This window comes from Agaricus bisporus (genome assembly GCF_000300575.1).
Source record: "Agaricus bisporus var. bisporus H97 unplaced genomic scaffold AGABI2scaffold_6, whole genome shotgun sequence".
Lineage (NCBI taxonomy): Eukaryota > Fungi > Basidiomycota > Agaricomycetes > Agaricales > Agaricaceae > Agaricus > Agaricus bisporus.
The window spans coordinates 1,354,083-1,371,609 of NW_006267369.1; the positions used below are offsets into that span (position 1 = coordinate 1,354,083).

The 17,527-nt window shown below is 47.3% G+C and overlaps 4 protein-coding genes across 4 annotated transcripts; 2 read left to right on the forward strand and 2 right to left on the reverse strand.

The window, feature by feature from the left end:
- Positions 1-16: 16 nt before the first annotated feature.
- AGABI2DRAFT_151584 (hypothetical protein) lies at positions 17-3,229 on the forward strand (the record flags this gene model as incomplete). Its single annotated transcript, XM_006461913.1, has 13 exons — positions 17-38; positions 87-115; positions 165-436; positions 487-628; positions 681-854; positions 904-1,080; positions 1,134-1,288; positions 1,345-1,654; positions 1,707-1,925; positions 1,975-2,272; positions 2,328-2,914; positions 2,970-3,062; positions 3,122-3,229. 13 exons carry the CDS (start codon positions 17-19, stop codon positions 3,227-3,229), a joined length of 2,586 nt encoding a protein of 861 aa, XP_006461976.1.
- AGABI2DRAFT_223074 (hypothetical protein) lies at positions 3,183-7,014 on the reverse strand (the record flags this gene model as incomplete). Its single annotated transcript, XM_006461914.1, has 3 exons — positions 3,183-3,982; positions 4,040-4,363; positions 4,419-7,014. 3 exons carry the CDS (start codon positions 7,012-7,014, stop codon positions 3,435-3,437), a joined length of 3,468 nt encoding a protein of 1,155 aa, XP_006461977.1. The 3' UTR covers positions 3,183-3,434.
- Positions 7,015-7,894: 880 nt separating this feature from the next.
- Positions 7,895-15,476, reverse strand: AGABI2DRAFT_206080 (hypothetical protein; the record flags this gene model as incomplete). Its single annotated transcript, XM_006461915.1, has 32 exons — positions 7,895-8,532; positions 8,600-10,006; positions 10,057-10,143; positions 10,197-10,767; positions 10,870-10,954; positions 11,069-11,145; positions 11,197-11,321; positions 11,362-11,467; positions 11,519-11,950; positions 12,004-12,109; positions 12,205-12,281; positions 12,344-12,404; positions 12,462-12,543; positions 12,599-12,638; positions 12,700-12,754; positions 12,803-12,892; positions 12,947-12,990; positions 13,046-13,210; positions 13,263-13,362; positions 13,410-13,446; positions 13,494-13,511; positions 13,563-13,819; positions 13,877-13,912; positions 13,963-14,048; positions 14,100-14,195; positions 14,245-14,426; positions 14,474-14,604; positions 14,658-14,743; positions 14,792-14,922; positions 14,977-15,111; positions 15,178-15,237; positions 15,297-15,476. 32 exons carry the CDS (start codon positions 15,474-15,476, stop codon positions 7,930-7,932), a joined length of 5,748 nt encoding a protein of 1,915 aa, XP_006461978.1. The 3' UTR covers positions 7,895-7,929.
- Positions 15,477-15,724: 248 nt separating this feature from the next.
- Positions 15,725-16,805, forward strand: AGABI2DRAFT_223080 (hypothetical protein; the record flags this gene model as incomplete). The annotated part of the gene is made up of 2 exons (XM_006461916.1): positions 15,725-15,773; positions 15,832-16,805. Coding segments are annotated over 2 exons (1,023 nt in total), but the record flags the coding sequence as incomplete, so codon positions are not given.
- Between the last annotated feature and the right edge of the window lie 722 nt (positions 16,806-17,527).

Sequence of the window (17,527 nt, forward strand, 5' to 3'; positions counted from 1 at the left end):
TGTCACGTTGTTCTTGATGCCGTTCCACAACCTCAAAGGTTAGTCCAATTATTCGTAAATTACCGCTCTCCTCACCCTCCATCCAGCGCTCATCAAGGGCATCAGAGCATGCAAGGCTAGTCTTCTCTCTCCAGCCCCGATTTTCTATCTCAGATTCCTTCCAGACCGTCGCAGATGAACGCGCCTTGATCCAGCAGGAATCCGCTGCCATCCGTGCCTCGTTCCGTGAAGAGGACTCCTATCAGCGACACAACAATGTCGCAAAACTACTCTACATTCACATGCTCGGCTCTCCGGCCCATTTCGGTCAGATAGAATGCCTCAAGCTCGTCGCAAGTCCACGCTTTACAGATAAAAGGCTGGGATATCTAGGCATCATGCTCCTCTTGGATGAGAACCAAGAAGTCCTTACTCTGGTTACTAACTCACTCAAAAAGTAGGTTCTAATCTCTACTTACTGTGCCTCGGTCTGATCAGGATTCGCAGTGATATGAATCATTCCAATATGTACGCAGTAGGCTTGGCGCTGTGCACATTCGCAAACATCGCCTCGGAAGAAATGTCTCGCGATCTCGCTAATGAGATCGAGAAGCTCTTGGGTTCAAGTAACACATACATTCGCAAAAAGGTTCGTATCCTCCTCTGCCCCTGCATCGTTCGCTATATCATATCACACTTAGGCCTCCTTATGTGCTCTGCGTGTTATAAAAAAAGTGCCGGACCTTGCAGACCATTTTATAAACAAAGCCAAGAATTTACTAACAGACCGCAATCATGGCGTTCTGCTTACTGCGATAACACTCGTAACAGAGATGTCCCAAATAGATCCCGAATACCTAAATGAGTTTCGCAACGTGAGATCCTGTCCACAACCGCCACTCTCCTTATATCTTACTTTCTTAGGCTGTTCCTTTACTCGTCAGAAACCTTAAATCCCTCGCCACCACCGGCTACAGTCCAGAACACGATGTATCTGGAATCACAGATCCCTTTTTGCAAGTTAAGATCCTTAAGCTACTGCGATTGCTAGGGAAGGGGGATGCACAGTCCAGTGAGGCCATGAACGACATCCTCGCACAGGTGCTGACTGAAAAGGTTTACGAATAACACGTTGCTGAATTTGATTATCGCAGGTTGCAACCAACACAGATTCCACGAAAAATGTTGGCAACTCAATTCTCTACGAGACCGTTCTTACGGTTCTGGAAATCGAGGCTGATACTGGTCTTCGAGTGATGGCCATTAACATTCTTGGAAAGTTTTTGAGTAACCGGGATAACAACATCAGGTGTGTTCGCCACTTCCTCTGCTCGACCATCCATTTTTCATGTTTTTTTTTTTCAGATACGTAGCCCTCAATACGCTTAACAAAGTCGTTTCAATGGATACGAATGCTGTCCAACGACATCGGAACATCATACTCGACTGTCTGCGAGATGGTGATATCTCCATTCGTCGCCGTGCCCTGGAATTGTCCTATGCTCTAATAAATGAACAAAACGTCCGTTATCTTATTCGGGAACTGCTGGCATTCCTGGAAGTGGCAGACGATGAATTCAAGCTTGGTATGACGACGCAGATCTGCCTTGCCGCAGAAAGATTTGCACCTAACAAACGCTGGCATATTGATACCGTATTGAGAGTTTTGAAGTTGGTAGGTGGAGAGACTATTATTCATGGCAATCTCAGGCTCACTATATTTCCAGGCCGGCAATTTCGTGCGAGAGGAAATTCTATCGGCATTTATTCGGTTGGTTGCGCATACGCCTGAGCTCCAAGGATATACCGCATCCAAACTGTATCTCGCTTTGAAAGCTGATATTTCTCAAGAATCTCTCACTTTGGCTGCAACTTGGATCCTTGGCGAATATAGCGAAGTATTACTGCAAGATGGTATTATTTCAGACGACGATCAATCTACTAGAGTAAGCCCCCAAATTGGCTTTGACTTGCGCAAATCTAATTTGATGTTAGGTTACAGACAAGGATATAATAGATCTTCTTGTTTCAACCCTCGACTCGCCTTACGCCAACTATCTTGCTCGCCAATTTGTTCTTGCTGCCGTCACCAAGATTTCTTCACGCAATACTACATCTACGAGCGAGCAGGAACGTATAGCTGAGATTTTGGCCAAGTATACGACAGCCCTCGAGTTGGAATTACAGCAGCGTGCGGTCGAATTTGCTAGTTTGTACAATCTTGGAAGTTTAAGGGAGGGCGTACTGGAGAGGATGCCTCCACCAGAGCTTAAAGCCACGATAATGGGTATCGGTAAGTTGATTTGAATTCTCTGATAACATTTCTGGATGAATTGACTCCATTTCAGTGAGCGAAAATAAACCAGTTGGCTCAACGAGAGGCGAACCAGACCTTCTGGGTGATGAAATCACTACTGGTACAACGTCTACCTCCAATGGACAAGCAGCCGCGTCGGCTCAATCAAACCAAGACCTACTGGCAGAAATATTTGGCTCATCTGCTCCAACAACGACATCGTCCCAACCTACGACACAAACGCAACCCAAATCAACCATGGATGATATTCTTGGTCTTTTCGGCTCTAACAATACGGCTTCACCAGCGCCCACTCCCGTACAGGCCACTGCAACTCCATCAGCGGCTCCCGCACCAGACCCAATGTCGTCACTTTTCTCGAATACATCTTCATCGCCATACTCTGTTGCTTCGCCTGTGCAATCGTCATCATCGCCGCCTGCTCCTTCACTGCCACCTACAGGGCAGGCAGCATCACGTTTAACTGCATACACGGCGTATGATAAGAACGGTCTCAAGGTGACTTTGACTCCTCAAACGTCACCGACAAAACCGGGCATGGTCATGATTCTGGCCAAATTTTCTGTTGAAGGATCTTCACCTGCTAGTAGCATCAATTTCCAGGCTGCTGTACCAAAGGTATCCTTTTTCCTACCCCTTTCATTTGGATGAACATAGTTTTGATGCTTTGTAGTCTCAACAGCTTCAGATGTTACCGATGTCAAACACGAGCGTTCAACCAGGAGCTACGGAGACTCAACAAATGCGAGTTATTGCTCCTATTGGGGTAAGTTGTTTTTTTTTCTTCCTCTGGATAGGGTAAAGTTTTCCTGATATCTTGTGCAGAGCTCCGTGCGTCTGCGGCTGCGTATCGTTTTCGCCATTGCTGGTCAAAACTTCCAGGACCAAGTAGACTTTTCAGGTTTCCCAGCTGGTTTGACCGGCAGTACTTAATTCCGTTAAAGCTCTAATTCGATTATCCATACATATCCGTACATATACCTCTATCGTTGATATCGTTCATCCGACCGCTTCAACTTCACTTCAAAACTCGTATTTAAGTGCATAGATATACATATTATCTTCGAGTAAGAAAAGACTGAAACTACAAGTATTTATAACACAACCCCGCCGTGAATCCAACAACTACTGAAATCATCTAAATGAAGGCCTGTAAAGCATGTCTATCATAAACATTTTGTCCTTCACTCAACTCTCCGAGGTCGGGATAGAATGGTACGAGGGCATCTGACGCGCCAAGATACAGAGCATTGTAAACTCTCCAGTAAACTTCTCGTACTTTCCGAGCAGGGTGGAACAGTCCCTGTAGCGTATAGCTCAACAAGATGCCTGGACCAAGCGTCACTCGCATGGCTTCAACAGCATCCATGACTGCACCAATAACGTGCGGAGATGTTTCGAAACAGTTTGGCCATACGAGGTTCATAAGGTGGAGCATCGAGTCTTCGCAACCAAGTCCAGCAACCCCAAGAGCGAGATGCTTCACGATCGTGCTTGCCGTTTGTCTGTGAACAAGGTCACGGTCCGTCAACGCATCTTCAAGCATGGTAACAACAGAGTCGCAGTAATACGCGGATTGTGGGCCCACATATTCAAAGACGAATGATAGGGCTTTGAGACAGCCCGTACGAACATTGAGTTCAGCTGTACGATACTCGTTGAGAATAGCGGGAATGCACGTGAACGCTGGTCAAGGTAGTGTTTTCAGTAAAAGTACTTTACAGGGATAGCAATAGTACTCACGTCCACAAGTTTCCGCGACAATAGCAATGGCAACAGTACTACACACACGAGACTGACGTTCTTGGACACGAAGATTGGTGAGAAGAACCGACAACACGTCTTGAGGTCCCAAACTCTTGGCAATGTAACCAAATGAGTTGACAGCAGCGCGGCGAATACCCTTCTTGTGGGCTTTGAGTAGGTCGAGCAATTCAAAACAAATACGCATCCATTCTCGAGCAGGCACAAACTCTGCCCCGCGATCGGCGATGCGACCGATCAAGTTAATGGAGGCTTCTTGTACCTTCTCATGTCTGTTGCGCAAAATTGGTGTCATACGAGGAACTATAGATTTCTGGTCAGTAAAAAAAATCTGCCGACGGCAAGTTACGGTGCTTACGAAGGTCTTTGACAGGAGGATTCATTTGTGTCATACCGACAACATTCGCGATAGCTCCAACAGCGGCAATGATACTCCCAAGAGTGTCAGGATACTCTTCACCCAACTGTTCGAACAACACGAGGCCGAGTTTACTAAGAAGCTGATCTTCACCGCATTGTTTGATGACAATAGCCAGTCGACTAGTCAAATCAGCAGCTTGCTGACGGACTTTGGCACTCTTGTTGTTCAGACGCCAGAGGATAGTTGAGACGATCTGAGTGAGATAGGGTTTGACACGTATTCCCAAAGCGTTAACAACGGTGCCGAAACCATCAAGCATCACCTGATCTTCCGTTGTCTGTTCTTGGAAGGAATAGATGATACCATCGACAAGTCGAACTTCCAACCGTTCATCAATATCAGAAGCCCCGAGGGTGGCAACGACTTTGGTTATCGTCTCCATAACCATCTTTCTGTACGGTTCCGACTCATCCTTCAGTTCATTGACAACACGCCCGACAATCTCTGACACTCCAGCCTTCTGCGCCAGTTCAACGGTGGTTTCAACAACCTGACGGTAATTACGACGATCAAGAGCCATACGGCGAACCCAAAATGCTTTGAAAAAGTCGGGAAGAATGTCTTGCTTGATATATTGAGGTGTGACACCCTCTGTTGCCGCGCACTGCTTAACGACCTTGAGCACGATTTTTTTCATTTCTTCGTCAGAGGTTTGGAACTCGCGGATAAGAATGACAGTAACTTCTTTGGTGTAATATGATGCGTATTCAGGATCCATGAGGGGAATGATGAAACCGATAGCTTTCAAGAAAGCAGCCAAGCCCTTGCCACGGTGTAGACGAATACCAAGCCACAAGGGCTTCAGGACATTATCGAAAGACTCGATACCGTATGGTGCGGCGGCTTCCGCTAAAGCGGCGAGACCCAAAGCAGTCATCGTTCTGACTTTTTGTTGCTCGTCAGTGAGACCGTGAGAAATACAATCGATGAGGTTGCGAAGATGCGGTAAGACTGCACTTCCCATCATAATCGCAATCTGTTGTACAATTCGAATTCCAGTATGGCGAGCCTGCCATGACTTTTTCGACCGACAAACAGCTTTTAAGAAGGGAAGGAGTGATGGGATACCCAGAGCGGAGGCCACGACGGAGAAAGCACGCGCAGTCGTGTTACGGACATATTCGTCGGCATGATCGATATCAGGGCGCATAGTAGATATCATGTGAGCAAGTCCTGCAGCTTTAGACAGGTTGGAGATAATTTCACGACCCTCAACACGGGCATAATAATCTTCGTCAATAAGCAGAGGTTCAATGACGACGAGAATTTTGTGCACATAGGGGCGAACAAGATCGTCAAGTTTGTATAGCACACGGTCAATAACCTTGACAAGTAGATGGCGCTCCTGATCTTCAAGCGTGCGTTCCATGAGGAGAGGTAGAATTTTGTCGAACAGTGGACCAGCACCAAACTCCCGGGCTTTGTCAGTGATTTGGCGAAGGGCTGTTTTACGAACGGGAGGTGTGCCATTTTTGATCTTGAGGAGTAGCCGCATAATCTTCCTTTCCTTCATTTCATCAACAGTAAGCTCCGTCTCATCCTCTTCCTTCAAGATTTTGGCGAAGTATTGAGCATCCTCTGGTTTGAAAAACGCCAGATTACCGACACCAGGAATTTCAGTTGGTAGTTCAGGAGCCAGGCCAGCGGCGGCGGCAACGGCAGCAGCATCAGAGCTTTCTTGAATATGGAAACCGCCGACTTCGGTGACAGCGGGAGCCATAAATTTCCTGGGGTTGATGGCGGGAGCAAATCCAGGAGGGGGCGTCACAATGGCGTATCCGGAGGTAGGAAGGAGAGCGTCAAGCTCTTCATCCGAAAGATACCGATTGTGTTTATCGTCATGGTTGATTCCGGGCGTGTTCATGATGATTTGTGTCATCGGAGCATCCTGTGCAACGGGGGTTTGATCCCAACGCGATTTCTTGGGTGTTTCAGCAGAAACTTCCGCAGGAGTAGCATCCCATCTGGAGCGACGTTTCTTTGGTGCGGAGGCCTCTATGGCTTCCTTAGACCACTCACCTGAATCGCGTTGGTTGGGATCTTTATTTTCGTCGTTTGTCTCCACATCCCATCTCCTTTTCCTCTTCGAACCCGCAGCTTCGTGCTGTTGAGCCAGAGCGAGTTCCTTTGCTGCCGCCAACTCTTTAGCAACATCTTCAAGTTCAGCCGCGGGTGGCGTCTTGTCTAAGTCCATCTTCATCTTCCCTTCTTCCCGCTCCTGTCTCTTTTTGTCCTCAATAGCCTGCTGAACTCGCTGCTCCTCTTGCTCCAACCTTGCCAACCTCATAGCGTCTTTATAACCACCTTCCACATCTTCACCCTCCTTTGCACCGAACGCATCCGCGCTGTCGACAGCAACACGATTGAAACGACGGTGATGATAGTCCGACTGCCGGGCAGCAATTTGTCGCGTTTTTGCGGTTTCTGCAAAAGGGTCGACGTTCTCCTCCTCTGCCATCTCAGCAAATTCATCGAGCACCTCCTTAGGCGCCGTGAAGGAGTCAAGGAGCCTTGGTGAGTCTGAGCGGGACATGGTCGCTGGTGTGTTGGGTGGTGTCGTAAGGTGGAAGTGGTCTTCTGTCCGATGACTGGTTATGACCAATCCATTTCCCACGCTCGTATAAGTATTTGTACAGTCACAGTCACTCGTCACGCATCCGACCTTTTTTCTTTCTTTTGGACGCGTCCTCTCTGAGAATCGATCCGTGAGTGCTCTTCCTCTCTTTCAGTGTGATGATTTCTTGCCGCCCCAGTCATATTGCCTTTGGCATGATGATCGGCAGAGCACTTAGCCAAAAAAATTTGCACCTCTGATCCACTACACTCATTTGTTGACATGTATGCTAATACTCGCGTCTAGGATTGAGGTAATTAGAAATGTCTCTATGAGGGTTCCCTACAAAGGCTTCAATCATGACAATGGTAAGCTTGTTCTTCTTCGTTGTCTACAAGATGATCGCATATCACCAACCCCGACCCCCTCCGGGATATGGGGAAATCATTAACAAAAACTAAGAACAGCCAGCTGACATTCTTTGTTGTTCTGATTTCATCTTCGACTCACTGACAAATCTCCTCAGGTTTCTAAGATATGAAAAAATTGTCTATATTGTTATTTCTTTGTAGCTACACCACCTGAATATAAGTTTATAACCCGACAGACTATCATACAAGGCTGTAGAAGTCCAACCCCGAGAAATCTATTTAGTTAATGTACACAGAAGAAAATAAACAAAACTGATGATACAAATTAGATGGAGATATGCAACAACTGAGTGTAAAAAAAAATTCATATCATGTGAAACATAGTATTCAGTGAAATAGATAACAAATATAAAAGACGAAGTGGGATTAGTGGCGAATATAAAAAAAACGAAAACGAAAAAGGACAAGAAAGCAAAAAACAAAAAAGGAATAACCAGTGTCAGTGATGAGCGATAGAATCAATCTACCACCAAGTTCGATACTTGCCAGGCAAATCCAGCGCGCCTGGACTATCATACAACAACGAACTTCGACTCTTGCCAAATAGCCCTCCAGGACTGTCTGAGAGTGTTCCCATTCTGTTTAGTTCGTCATCAAGCAATGTTCTAGGATCTTGTGGATCGAGTATAGGTCTTGCTCGAGGAGTTCGGCTAAAGGGTGAAGCCTGGAATCCATTGGGCGTCCGATACGGCGAATCTATGGCGTTAGGATTGAACATCTTCCTTGGAGTGGTAGGATTGCCTAGAAGTCCGTCCAAGCTCGTTTTGCGTTTGCGTGGCGTTCGTAGAGGGTCGGACTCGCCTTCGCTGTCGAACGGTATGACAGGAGGAGGCTCCAAATTAGTCTTGTAATGAGCCAGACTCGCTGTTGGACTCATGTGTAGACCCTTATGCGACAGTGGGGTATGAAAAGATGAAAGATTTGTATGGCCGGTGGGAGGGGTGGACGGAGTGGGAGTCCTTGGTTGGTTGGAAGGTCCAGCCTCGGCATTGGACACCGGAGGGATCGTATCCACCGCTCTCCTTTCAGGAGTGGGTGATGTTGGGTATAAGAGGAAAGGTGGAAACTACATTTCGAAAGATAGAAACCATATTAGGTCTAAAATAAAAATAAAAGTAAAAATGAATACTAACTTGAGTCGCAGAAACAGCTCTTTGACTCTCTTTCTTTGACTTGAGGAGACTATCTTCATCTTCAGGAACGACGTGGCTGGAATCTAGAAGCTTGATACCGGGTTCGAGCGCATTACTCTTGTTTGGCTCACTCCAAAATCGGACAGGCTTCAAGGTCGTGCCGCCACTCAGAGGAAGGACATCATCGCCGTCAATCTGCTCCAATTCGCCCTGCTGAGAATCCGCTCCTGCGACTGTACACACGGAGTTCGCGCCTTCCACATCCATGTCGCTTGTCGCAGGCATCGACGGTGAACTTGAAGACTGCCGGTTGGGAGTGAGCCCAGGGACAGATGACGCCGAGGAAGTGGGTGTCCCGTATGAAGAACTCGAGATAGTCTGCGGCGGGGAAATGGCTCTGTTGGAAGAGGTTGAACTGCTTGCAGAAGATTGCGGTGCGTTCTCGTTACGCCTATTCAAAACCCGATTGAAAGCCGACGCGGCGGGGAGAGGAGGAAATATGATGTCGGCCGGGAGATTAGGAGTTTGAGACAAGCATGACTGATAATAGGGCTGATGATGTGGGGTAGGTCGGGTAGGGGGGAAGAGGGGAGCAAAACTGGCCGGATATTGACTGTTAACTGATGCCACCAAGGGGGATGAGACTTGATCCTTGCGAGGGCGCTTAGATTTGCGAAGGTCGGCATCATCAGTATCAGTTCTCTTTCGCACCCGAGACTTTCCCTTGGTCTGCTTATCCTTGGCAGCAGCTTGTTTCATATAGTCTTTGCACAAATGCTTCCGGAAGTTGCCTCCCTTGAAACACTCTAGATCTTCATCCCATATAGCCCATTGAGTGCGACCAACAGATCGATCCCTTGGAACTTTGCGAAAACACACCGTGGTACTTAAGACGTGACGGATGCTGTTCATCCAGGTCGTCTCCCCACGCTTAAAATACGGATACACGATGGTGATCCAATCATAGATCTCCTGCAAAGTTAAACGATGCTCTGGCGATGATAGGATGGCTTGTCCCACGAGCGCCGCGTATGATAAGTCCGGCTTGTTTGTAGAGTACGGGCCTGGTGGGAGGGTGTATGGTAAATTGTCATATTCTTCCTCTTGAGGAGCCGGGCCGATTGGGCCCGGAGATGAAACCAGATTTATGGCGCATGATGGGGAAGAAGGAGGTGAGGAAGGCGGTGGTGATGACGGAGGTAGCGGTGACTTGAACACTTTCAGGTGGGTACGCTTAGCTTGAGGTGTCACGGGAAGGGTGGAAGTTGAAGCTTCCGCATCCTGGCTGAAAGATACATAGCTACCGTAGGCTGAGTAGGGATAATATTGATGATGAGAAATGCTTTGCGGATTCGAGGCTGACAGCATTCTCGCACTGGTAGGTGTCTCAATTTTTCGAGTGATTTCCTGGACTGTCTCAGCCGAGAATAAACAACCACACAAGAAAAAGGCGTTACCTCTCCCGGGCGACTAGTGGAATTGAACTCGGTATGTTCTCTGTAATATTTACTCTTTTGAGGCGTGACAGGCGCGATAGATTGCTTCTAATAAGATGGTCAGGTTTGTTTTTGTTTTAACGCGTGGAGAAAGAACACACGGGGGTGATGATGGGCAGTGCCCCATCCTCGTCGTCTGCGAGAAGCGCCCTGCCTCCGTCGCGCGATTGCATAAAAGAATCCAAACTAACACTAGGTTGGGAAGACGTGTTGCTGGGTGAGGGTGAAGGTGGATTTGGAGCATTTCTTGACAGCTCGCGTTCCCTTTCTTTACGAGTTCTTCTTTCTTTTTTATTTTGTCTACGTTGGCGCTCGATAACCAGTTCCATTGAATTGTACTGCCTCGCGGGGACGCCGTTGTCAAACACTTCCGACTTAATTGGGGTGATGGGGGGAGTGGAGTCGCGGAAAGAAGTAGAACTGTTTCTGGAGATGGAACGAGCAATGGACGACGATGTGCTGGAAGATCTTAATCTCGAGGGCAAATCTGAGTTGGAGCGCGACCTGTGGTGAGCGTCGCGGTCAACAACGCGTGAGGGGGTGGTTTGTTCAGGATTGAGGAACTGTCGCATCTGGTCACTACGTTTGCTAAGGTCCTCACGCGTTATGCCAAGAGTGAGGAGGAGCTGGCAGATGGGAGAGACCTGGGGGTTAGCCATCGCTCGACACGGCCTGGGGGAGATATGGGAAAGGAGGGTAGCGCGTCGAGGAGGAGGCCGTGCGAGGGTAGGCAGATGTCAGGGCGGAGGGAGACAAGGGCCAAATCAAGGCGACACGTCCGGGTACGGATCAACTCCGACATTCTCACCCAAAGTCTCATCTCCTTCACCAGACATTTCATACACGTTGGAGACACGAACTAACGTAGGCTACTCTATCGGATCTCCATCTAGCCTTCACCAACCTCATACCTACGGCGCAAACTCTGCATCCCAAATCAGCATCTAAATCAAAAAATAATATCTACACCCACCATCCTCATCCAGTAGAGTGTTCTCCTCTATACAAGCCTCGATGAATTCACAGATAACCAAGTGACGCCGTTTCGGCCTATACGAATACGCTTCAGCCGTGTATACCACGCCGTACTAGGCTGCTTACTGAGAAGTGGCTTTAATCAGCTCGATTCTCCGCGTTATGTCTCGCTTGTCAAGTACGACGTGCGTCAGTTTGTCTTCGTGAAGACCAACAATCTTGCCACCATTTGCGATGATGAGTTCAGCTATCTTTTCCAGCCTTTTTTTTTCTCAGATAATGAGCCACTACGAGTGAATCGGAATTTAGATACCTTCCTGTGATAGCTTCTTCGTGTTTACTCTTCACCTCCATCTCATTCCGACGCGCGTTCATCGGGGAATCAAGGTAGAAACACCTAACAGGGATATAATCGATGCATGAAAAAAGCAATACGAAGGCAACTTACAGGTGTTTGAATATCAGATTCTCATCATAGGCCATAGCCTCATCCGTCTCGCCCATTTTCACATCCTGCACATCCTCGGAATCCGTCGTATGTTCCCCGCTCTTCACCAATTCCCAGTCATCTTTAAACTCATCTCCCTCTTCATCCGCTACATCAACGTTGTCTGAGTCATTGTCACTCTCCGCTTCGGTTTCAGACTCGACCCCCCCGCCATCGGAAGCCTTTCCTCCCCTAAACCATTCTGCCAAATCAGGGTCTAAATCTTCTAGATCGCTTTCCTTTTGCTCAGATGTCTCCCTTGATTCCACCCGCATTGCTTCAGCATTGTCGCTAAACCCGACCGCCTCCGTGTCTTCTTCCATCGTTTCCTCTTCTCCGCCCTCATCGTAATCGATTTCATGCTTCCTTCCAGGTGTGGCATGGAAAAAATACCTGCTCGGGATCAGCACTATAACGAACTCAAAGTGGCAGCCTGGGAGACAAACTTGTGATGAAACGGAGCTATCTCTCCGAGCGTTATCGAATCTTTAATCCACGAGGGTTTGATCACGTCGTTAATATTCTTCTGTACCACCAACTTCAAATCATACGCTGAGCTCGCGCCGTAGATCAGTTCAGGAGTCATGAAGAAAATATCAAATGAGTATAAAGCTTGTTCATGGAGCATTCAATTGTAGGGCACTCACGCATAACAGTCCCACCATAGACAACAAACGTTTCGGGCTTAACGATCTGCGCACACATACCTCCGTTGGCATGTATCCTGATTTGGAAACCAACGCCTCGTGTCAATCTAGTCCCAATAAACAAACTGGAACCGCGCACAGTTTCATTAAGTCTCTGCGGACTTGGTCACCAGACCGTGACTTGGGATCGGACATCACCACTTTGAGAATAATTTTAGTCAGACGTCATTTCTAGACTTGTTGATCAGTCTACTTACCGAACTTCATTCCATCAAAGATATTGGATTCGATAGAAACGTTCTTGAGATTCGGTCCTTGATACTGAGGGATTATGGTAGCCTAAACAGACCATGAATGATCTTTCCTTTAATACCATACTCGGTCCTTCCCATACCTTCTTACGCTTCTTCGCAGACCTTTTGGGATGAAGCCCACTATGGATAGCGACATCATTGTACACACACGGCTATGTGAAAGGCCGAAGGACCAACGCACGCAATGTCACTCTCCATTTTGCGCTTTCGCTCAGTCTTCATGCCTTCCAGTACAGCTGCCAACTTTATTTAATATTCGCCTCTCAAAGTGCATTGAAACTCACCTGATGCGGTCATACAGTCCGCGATAGTAAGATCATCACGAATGCTCATCGCTCGAGGAAATCGCATCGTGAAGCCCATGTAATATTGATCTATCCACAATTGTCAGTACCGCGAAGCATGTTATAAAAAGAATCTCAACAGACCTGACGGAACGATCTCTGCTGCCTTAATCTTCACGATAAATGAGCTACGGGGATTGTAGTCAGTATACTATATTAAGTGCCGATCAGGCTAATATATACTCCTCAGGCTCCAAGAACAGATCTCCTTTGTCCTCATGAGAATGCTTCTCCGTTAGTAGAAATGAAGGATTTTGCTGTTCATTCCATACTTTCCATGGTTTGGCACGAATCCAAACATAGTCGGCATACGATAGTCCGGAACCAATCCTAACAAAGGTACTGTATCTAGAAGTATTCGTCAGCGACTAAGCGGACAACATGTATTCGTTGGACCAACTTGGGCTCGTCGTCGTCTTCGTCAATTCGACGATCTTCGAAAACAGCACATATGAGAGTGGATACACCTCCAGCGCGTTTCCCAGTACCATATTTTCCAGCTTTATCCAGGTCAGGCTGAAATTCTCGTGATACAGAATTCACTCACCGACAACGAGCAGGTCAACAGTTTCACCCATGTTGTCCTAGGATTGATCAGGATAAGAAAAGCATCAAAGGTGAATGAATATACCATGTATTCTGGTTTAACCTGAACATAGGTGAATCATTCAAATCACAATTGCACGGGAACAGCACTAACCTTAATCCAATCCATGATCCTACCATTCAAAGTATATTTCGACAAAGGATGCTTTATGATCAGTCCTTCGCCCCTGGCAGCCATGACCTCTTCCATCCGTTCCCTAATGTCCTTAGCCGTAGTTCCCTTGAACTCGGCGACACATTCGATACGACCCTTCACCTGAGTGATGCAATGTTTAAGATTGCGTTTCCGGAAAGTGAGAGGTTTGTGGATCAGAGACTGGCCATTGAGGTAAAGGAGATCAAAAACTTTGACTATTGGAGAAATAGATTAATTCAAAGATGGATCTGCAAGTAGAAAAAAAACCTTACAGCAGGGCCGTGGGTTAATATCCGCTTGCGTCTTGTCTAGTAGAAATCTATCAAAGAAAGGAATGCCGTCTGAAGAATCTACTTGCCTAACGCCGCTGTCTTGAGTGTCCCAAAAGGCAGGTTGCGTTCCGTCACTGGGTCCCAAACGAGCATTTCTCCATCCAAAATGATGCTATGGTATTGATTAAACCGCGTTCGATAGGTAAAAGCCATCAACACTGACTCGTCAACGCGACTGTCGAAAGCTTTGTCGATATGGGGGGTCAGGCTACCTGTACCGACATGTTTACCATAAAGATAGGTATAATCTTTCCCCTTCCTGATCAAAATCAGCGACAACACAAAGGAAAGAGAATGCCGAAATATACCTAGAAGAATAGTAGTATTCGTTGCCTCGCTTATGAAGTTGCATCCGCTCTCCATCGAGTTTCTCCTCGATAATAAACTCTAAACCACCCATCTCTCGAACTGTATCTTCGAGCTTTCGAGTTGGACGTTTGCTTAACATGGGAGCAAACGTATGAAACAATTGTACCATTTTGTCCTGAACCTTTTAAGTGCTGTCAAATAAGATAGAACAAGTAGACCCACTTCTACGTTCAACCGAAAGGAAGGATCCCACAACTCCCATGCCACTCTCTTGAGATCTGAGCAGGTGTTATAGAGATCCTGGGCGTCTGGGTGGAAAACGGAAAATACAGTGGTTTCTTTCACCGAAATTTGCATGTCTACGCAGTGTTGTATCTTGAAAGTATCTCTCGGATCTCATGACCTTACTCACCCTTAAGAATGATGCGGATTATCCATCGCTGTTCTTCTGCCGTAGACTTATTATAGATACGCTGTAAGATCTTCGACTGGACATCTCTGAGAAGGAAATGAGATCCTAGCCCCCTCAAAACATTTACAACATACTGTTTTCCCATGTTTTGTGCAAGCTCATCAAGAATGTGGTTGAGCTCGTCGACAGACAAGGAACCCTCGATCACAGAGGATCGCTTACTGATGACCTCATAAAGCACGGCAGGAAAGTCCCCAGACGATTTCTGCTCGGGATGAAACATTGTCTCGGTTTAACGAAACTAAGACTGAAATCATACCTCGCGTTCTGTTGGCCTTTTCCAGTTCAACATGCGGATGGCATCTGGGTCCCTCATACCCAAGGGGATCAGTTTGATATATGTTTTCGCGAGATTCTTCTCCTTCAAACCGTAAACTGCGCGTTCTCGATCCTTCTGAGAAATTATGAAAGAAGATGATGGTCTTCATGCTTAGAGAGTCGGGTTTATTGCATGGCATACCTGAGGCAAGAGAAGTCGCAAGACGGGATAGAGGTCGTATCCTTTTTCACGTCTCCAGTGCTGGAAGGACCCATGAGGATCCGATGGCAGATTCAGGTTAATTGGCGCTCTTAACATACAGTGAACCAAGCATCGAGCAACTTTTTTCTTCTATCTTGCTTTCTTTCTGTGGAAAGCTTCTCAAACAAACCAGCGAGGACAGCAAACGGGGCGCTGTCAACATTCTGTGGGGGCGGTAGATATTCTGGTACGTTTGAATCAAATTGAGGTGGAATTGAAGGGGCCGGTGTTGGCTGCATCTGAGTTCTATTCGGTGGTGGGAGTGAAAGGAAAACCGCGACCGCGAGGAGTCAGACATCACGGCCACGTGATCCATTCGCGTGACAGGCGGCGTTACCGAGAACGCGTTCCCGAGCGGCTAACACTAATTAATCGCAGTTTCCTATCTTCCTATCCTACATCTCTATCCGTTCTCTATCCACTTACCTTCTACTATTTGACCATGAACACTGTTTTCGCACCTCAGGACAAGCCCAATGATCCCAAGATGATCGGCCGCTGGAAAGTCGGAAGGACGATTGGTCGTGGCTGCTCAGGTCGCCCGTGTTCTTGCATTTGTTCTAGTCCTAGCTTGCTTATTATCACAACTGTTAGGCCGCGTTCGAATTGCTCGGCACTCCAAAACGGGCCAACTCGCTGCCATCAAAATTATTTCCAAGACCTCCTTGACCGCATCCCATGTCTCCCTTAACCGTCTGGCAGAGGAAGTTGAGCGAGAAAGGCTTGCTGTCGAACGCGAAATCGTCGTCATGAAACTCATCGATCATCCGAACATTATGCGTCTCTACGATGTATGGGAGACGTCTACCCACCTATACCTCATCCTCGAATACATCCAAGGCGGCGAACTATTCGACCACATTTGCAAATACGGTCCACTATCTCTCTCAGAAGCCCTCAAGTATTTCCATCAAATAATTGGTGCTGTTGATTACTTCCATCGGTTCAATGTGGCTCACCGCGATCTCAAGCCTGAAAACATCTTGCTGGACCATAATTATAATATCAAAATCGCGGACTTTGGTATGGCAGCTTGGCAGATCAATACCTCAGGCGCGACAGATCTTATGAAGACATCATGTGGAAGTCCCCATTACGCTGCTCCAGAGATTGTAAGGGGAGAACCTTACGTCGGGTCTTCGGCGGACATCTGGTCTTGTGGCGTAATACTCTACGCTCTGCTCACTGCACAACTGCCCTTTGACGACGACAGTCTTCCGGAGCTTCTCGACAAGGTCACTGCCGGAAAGTTTGTCATACCTCCCTTTGTGGATCCCCTGGCACAGAACTTGATCAAGCGAATGTTGGTAGTCAACGCCAAGAAACGGATCACTATGTCCGAGATCTTTCAACATCCTTTTTACAAGCTGTATCATAGCGACGGCACTGCTGCTCATTCGGTTCCAGAACTTAGTCGCATTGCGCATCCTCTCCAGAGCAAGTCTCGTATTGATCCCGATATCTTCGCGAACCTCCGTATCTTATGGCACGGTGCTTCGGATGATGATCTCATCAAGAGTCTTCTTAACGAGGAAAACAACTGGCAGAAAGGGATATACCACCTTCTAGTCAATTATCGAGCTAGGCGATCTGTAGACGATGACAGCGAAGATGAGTCCGAGAGGAAGCCGGTCCGCAAAAGCAAGAAATCCGGCAAGAGTGATGCCAAGAAATCAGCCGCAACTAGTTTGGAAAAACGAACGGCAGGACAGTCAGTGACACCGTCTGGTTCAAAGGATTTCCAGCCTCCAAGGACTGGACCACCGACCCCACGCAAAGCTCGTGATCGTTATCTGGTTTCTACCACGAATTCTAATACTGAGGCTGAATTCTCAAGTTTCGACAATCTTCGCCATCTGATACTTGATGTCCAGATTCCGCCATTCACCCTTGCCGAAAACACAAATAGATTCGAGAAGTCGAAGGCCAGTCAATCTTTTAGGGCCAAGAAATCAGACGCGCTTCACTCAAAGGCTACTAGGCAAATGGAACTCGTCGGCCAACGGGGTCTCTCAAAACTTAGTACACAAGCTCAAGCTGGAGATGATGATCAACGAGACCGTGGGTTCGAACAAAGAAGGTTTGAAAAGAAGTCCGGGCAGCTCGTGTTTTCGATAGGGCATAACTCTCGCAATTCGGCCGACAATGCATTCATGCCATCAATCAATACTACTCGGCCCCTCAGCGTCAGACGCAAGCCTCAAAGGATACCTAATAGTCATCAGTCGGACAAAGAGAACATGGCCGAAAAGGAAAATGAGCTGAGGACCGTCGATAGTGGGAACTGCTT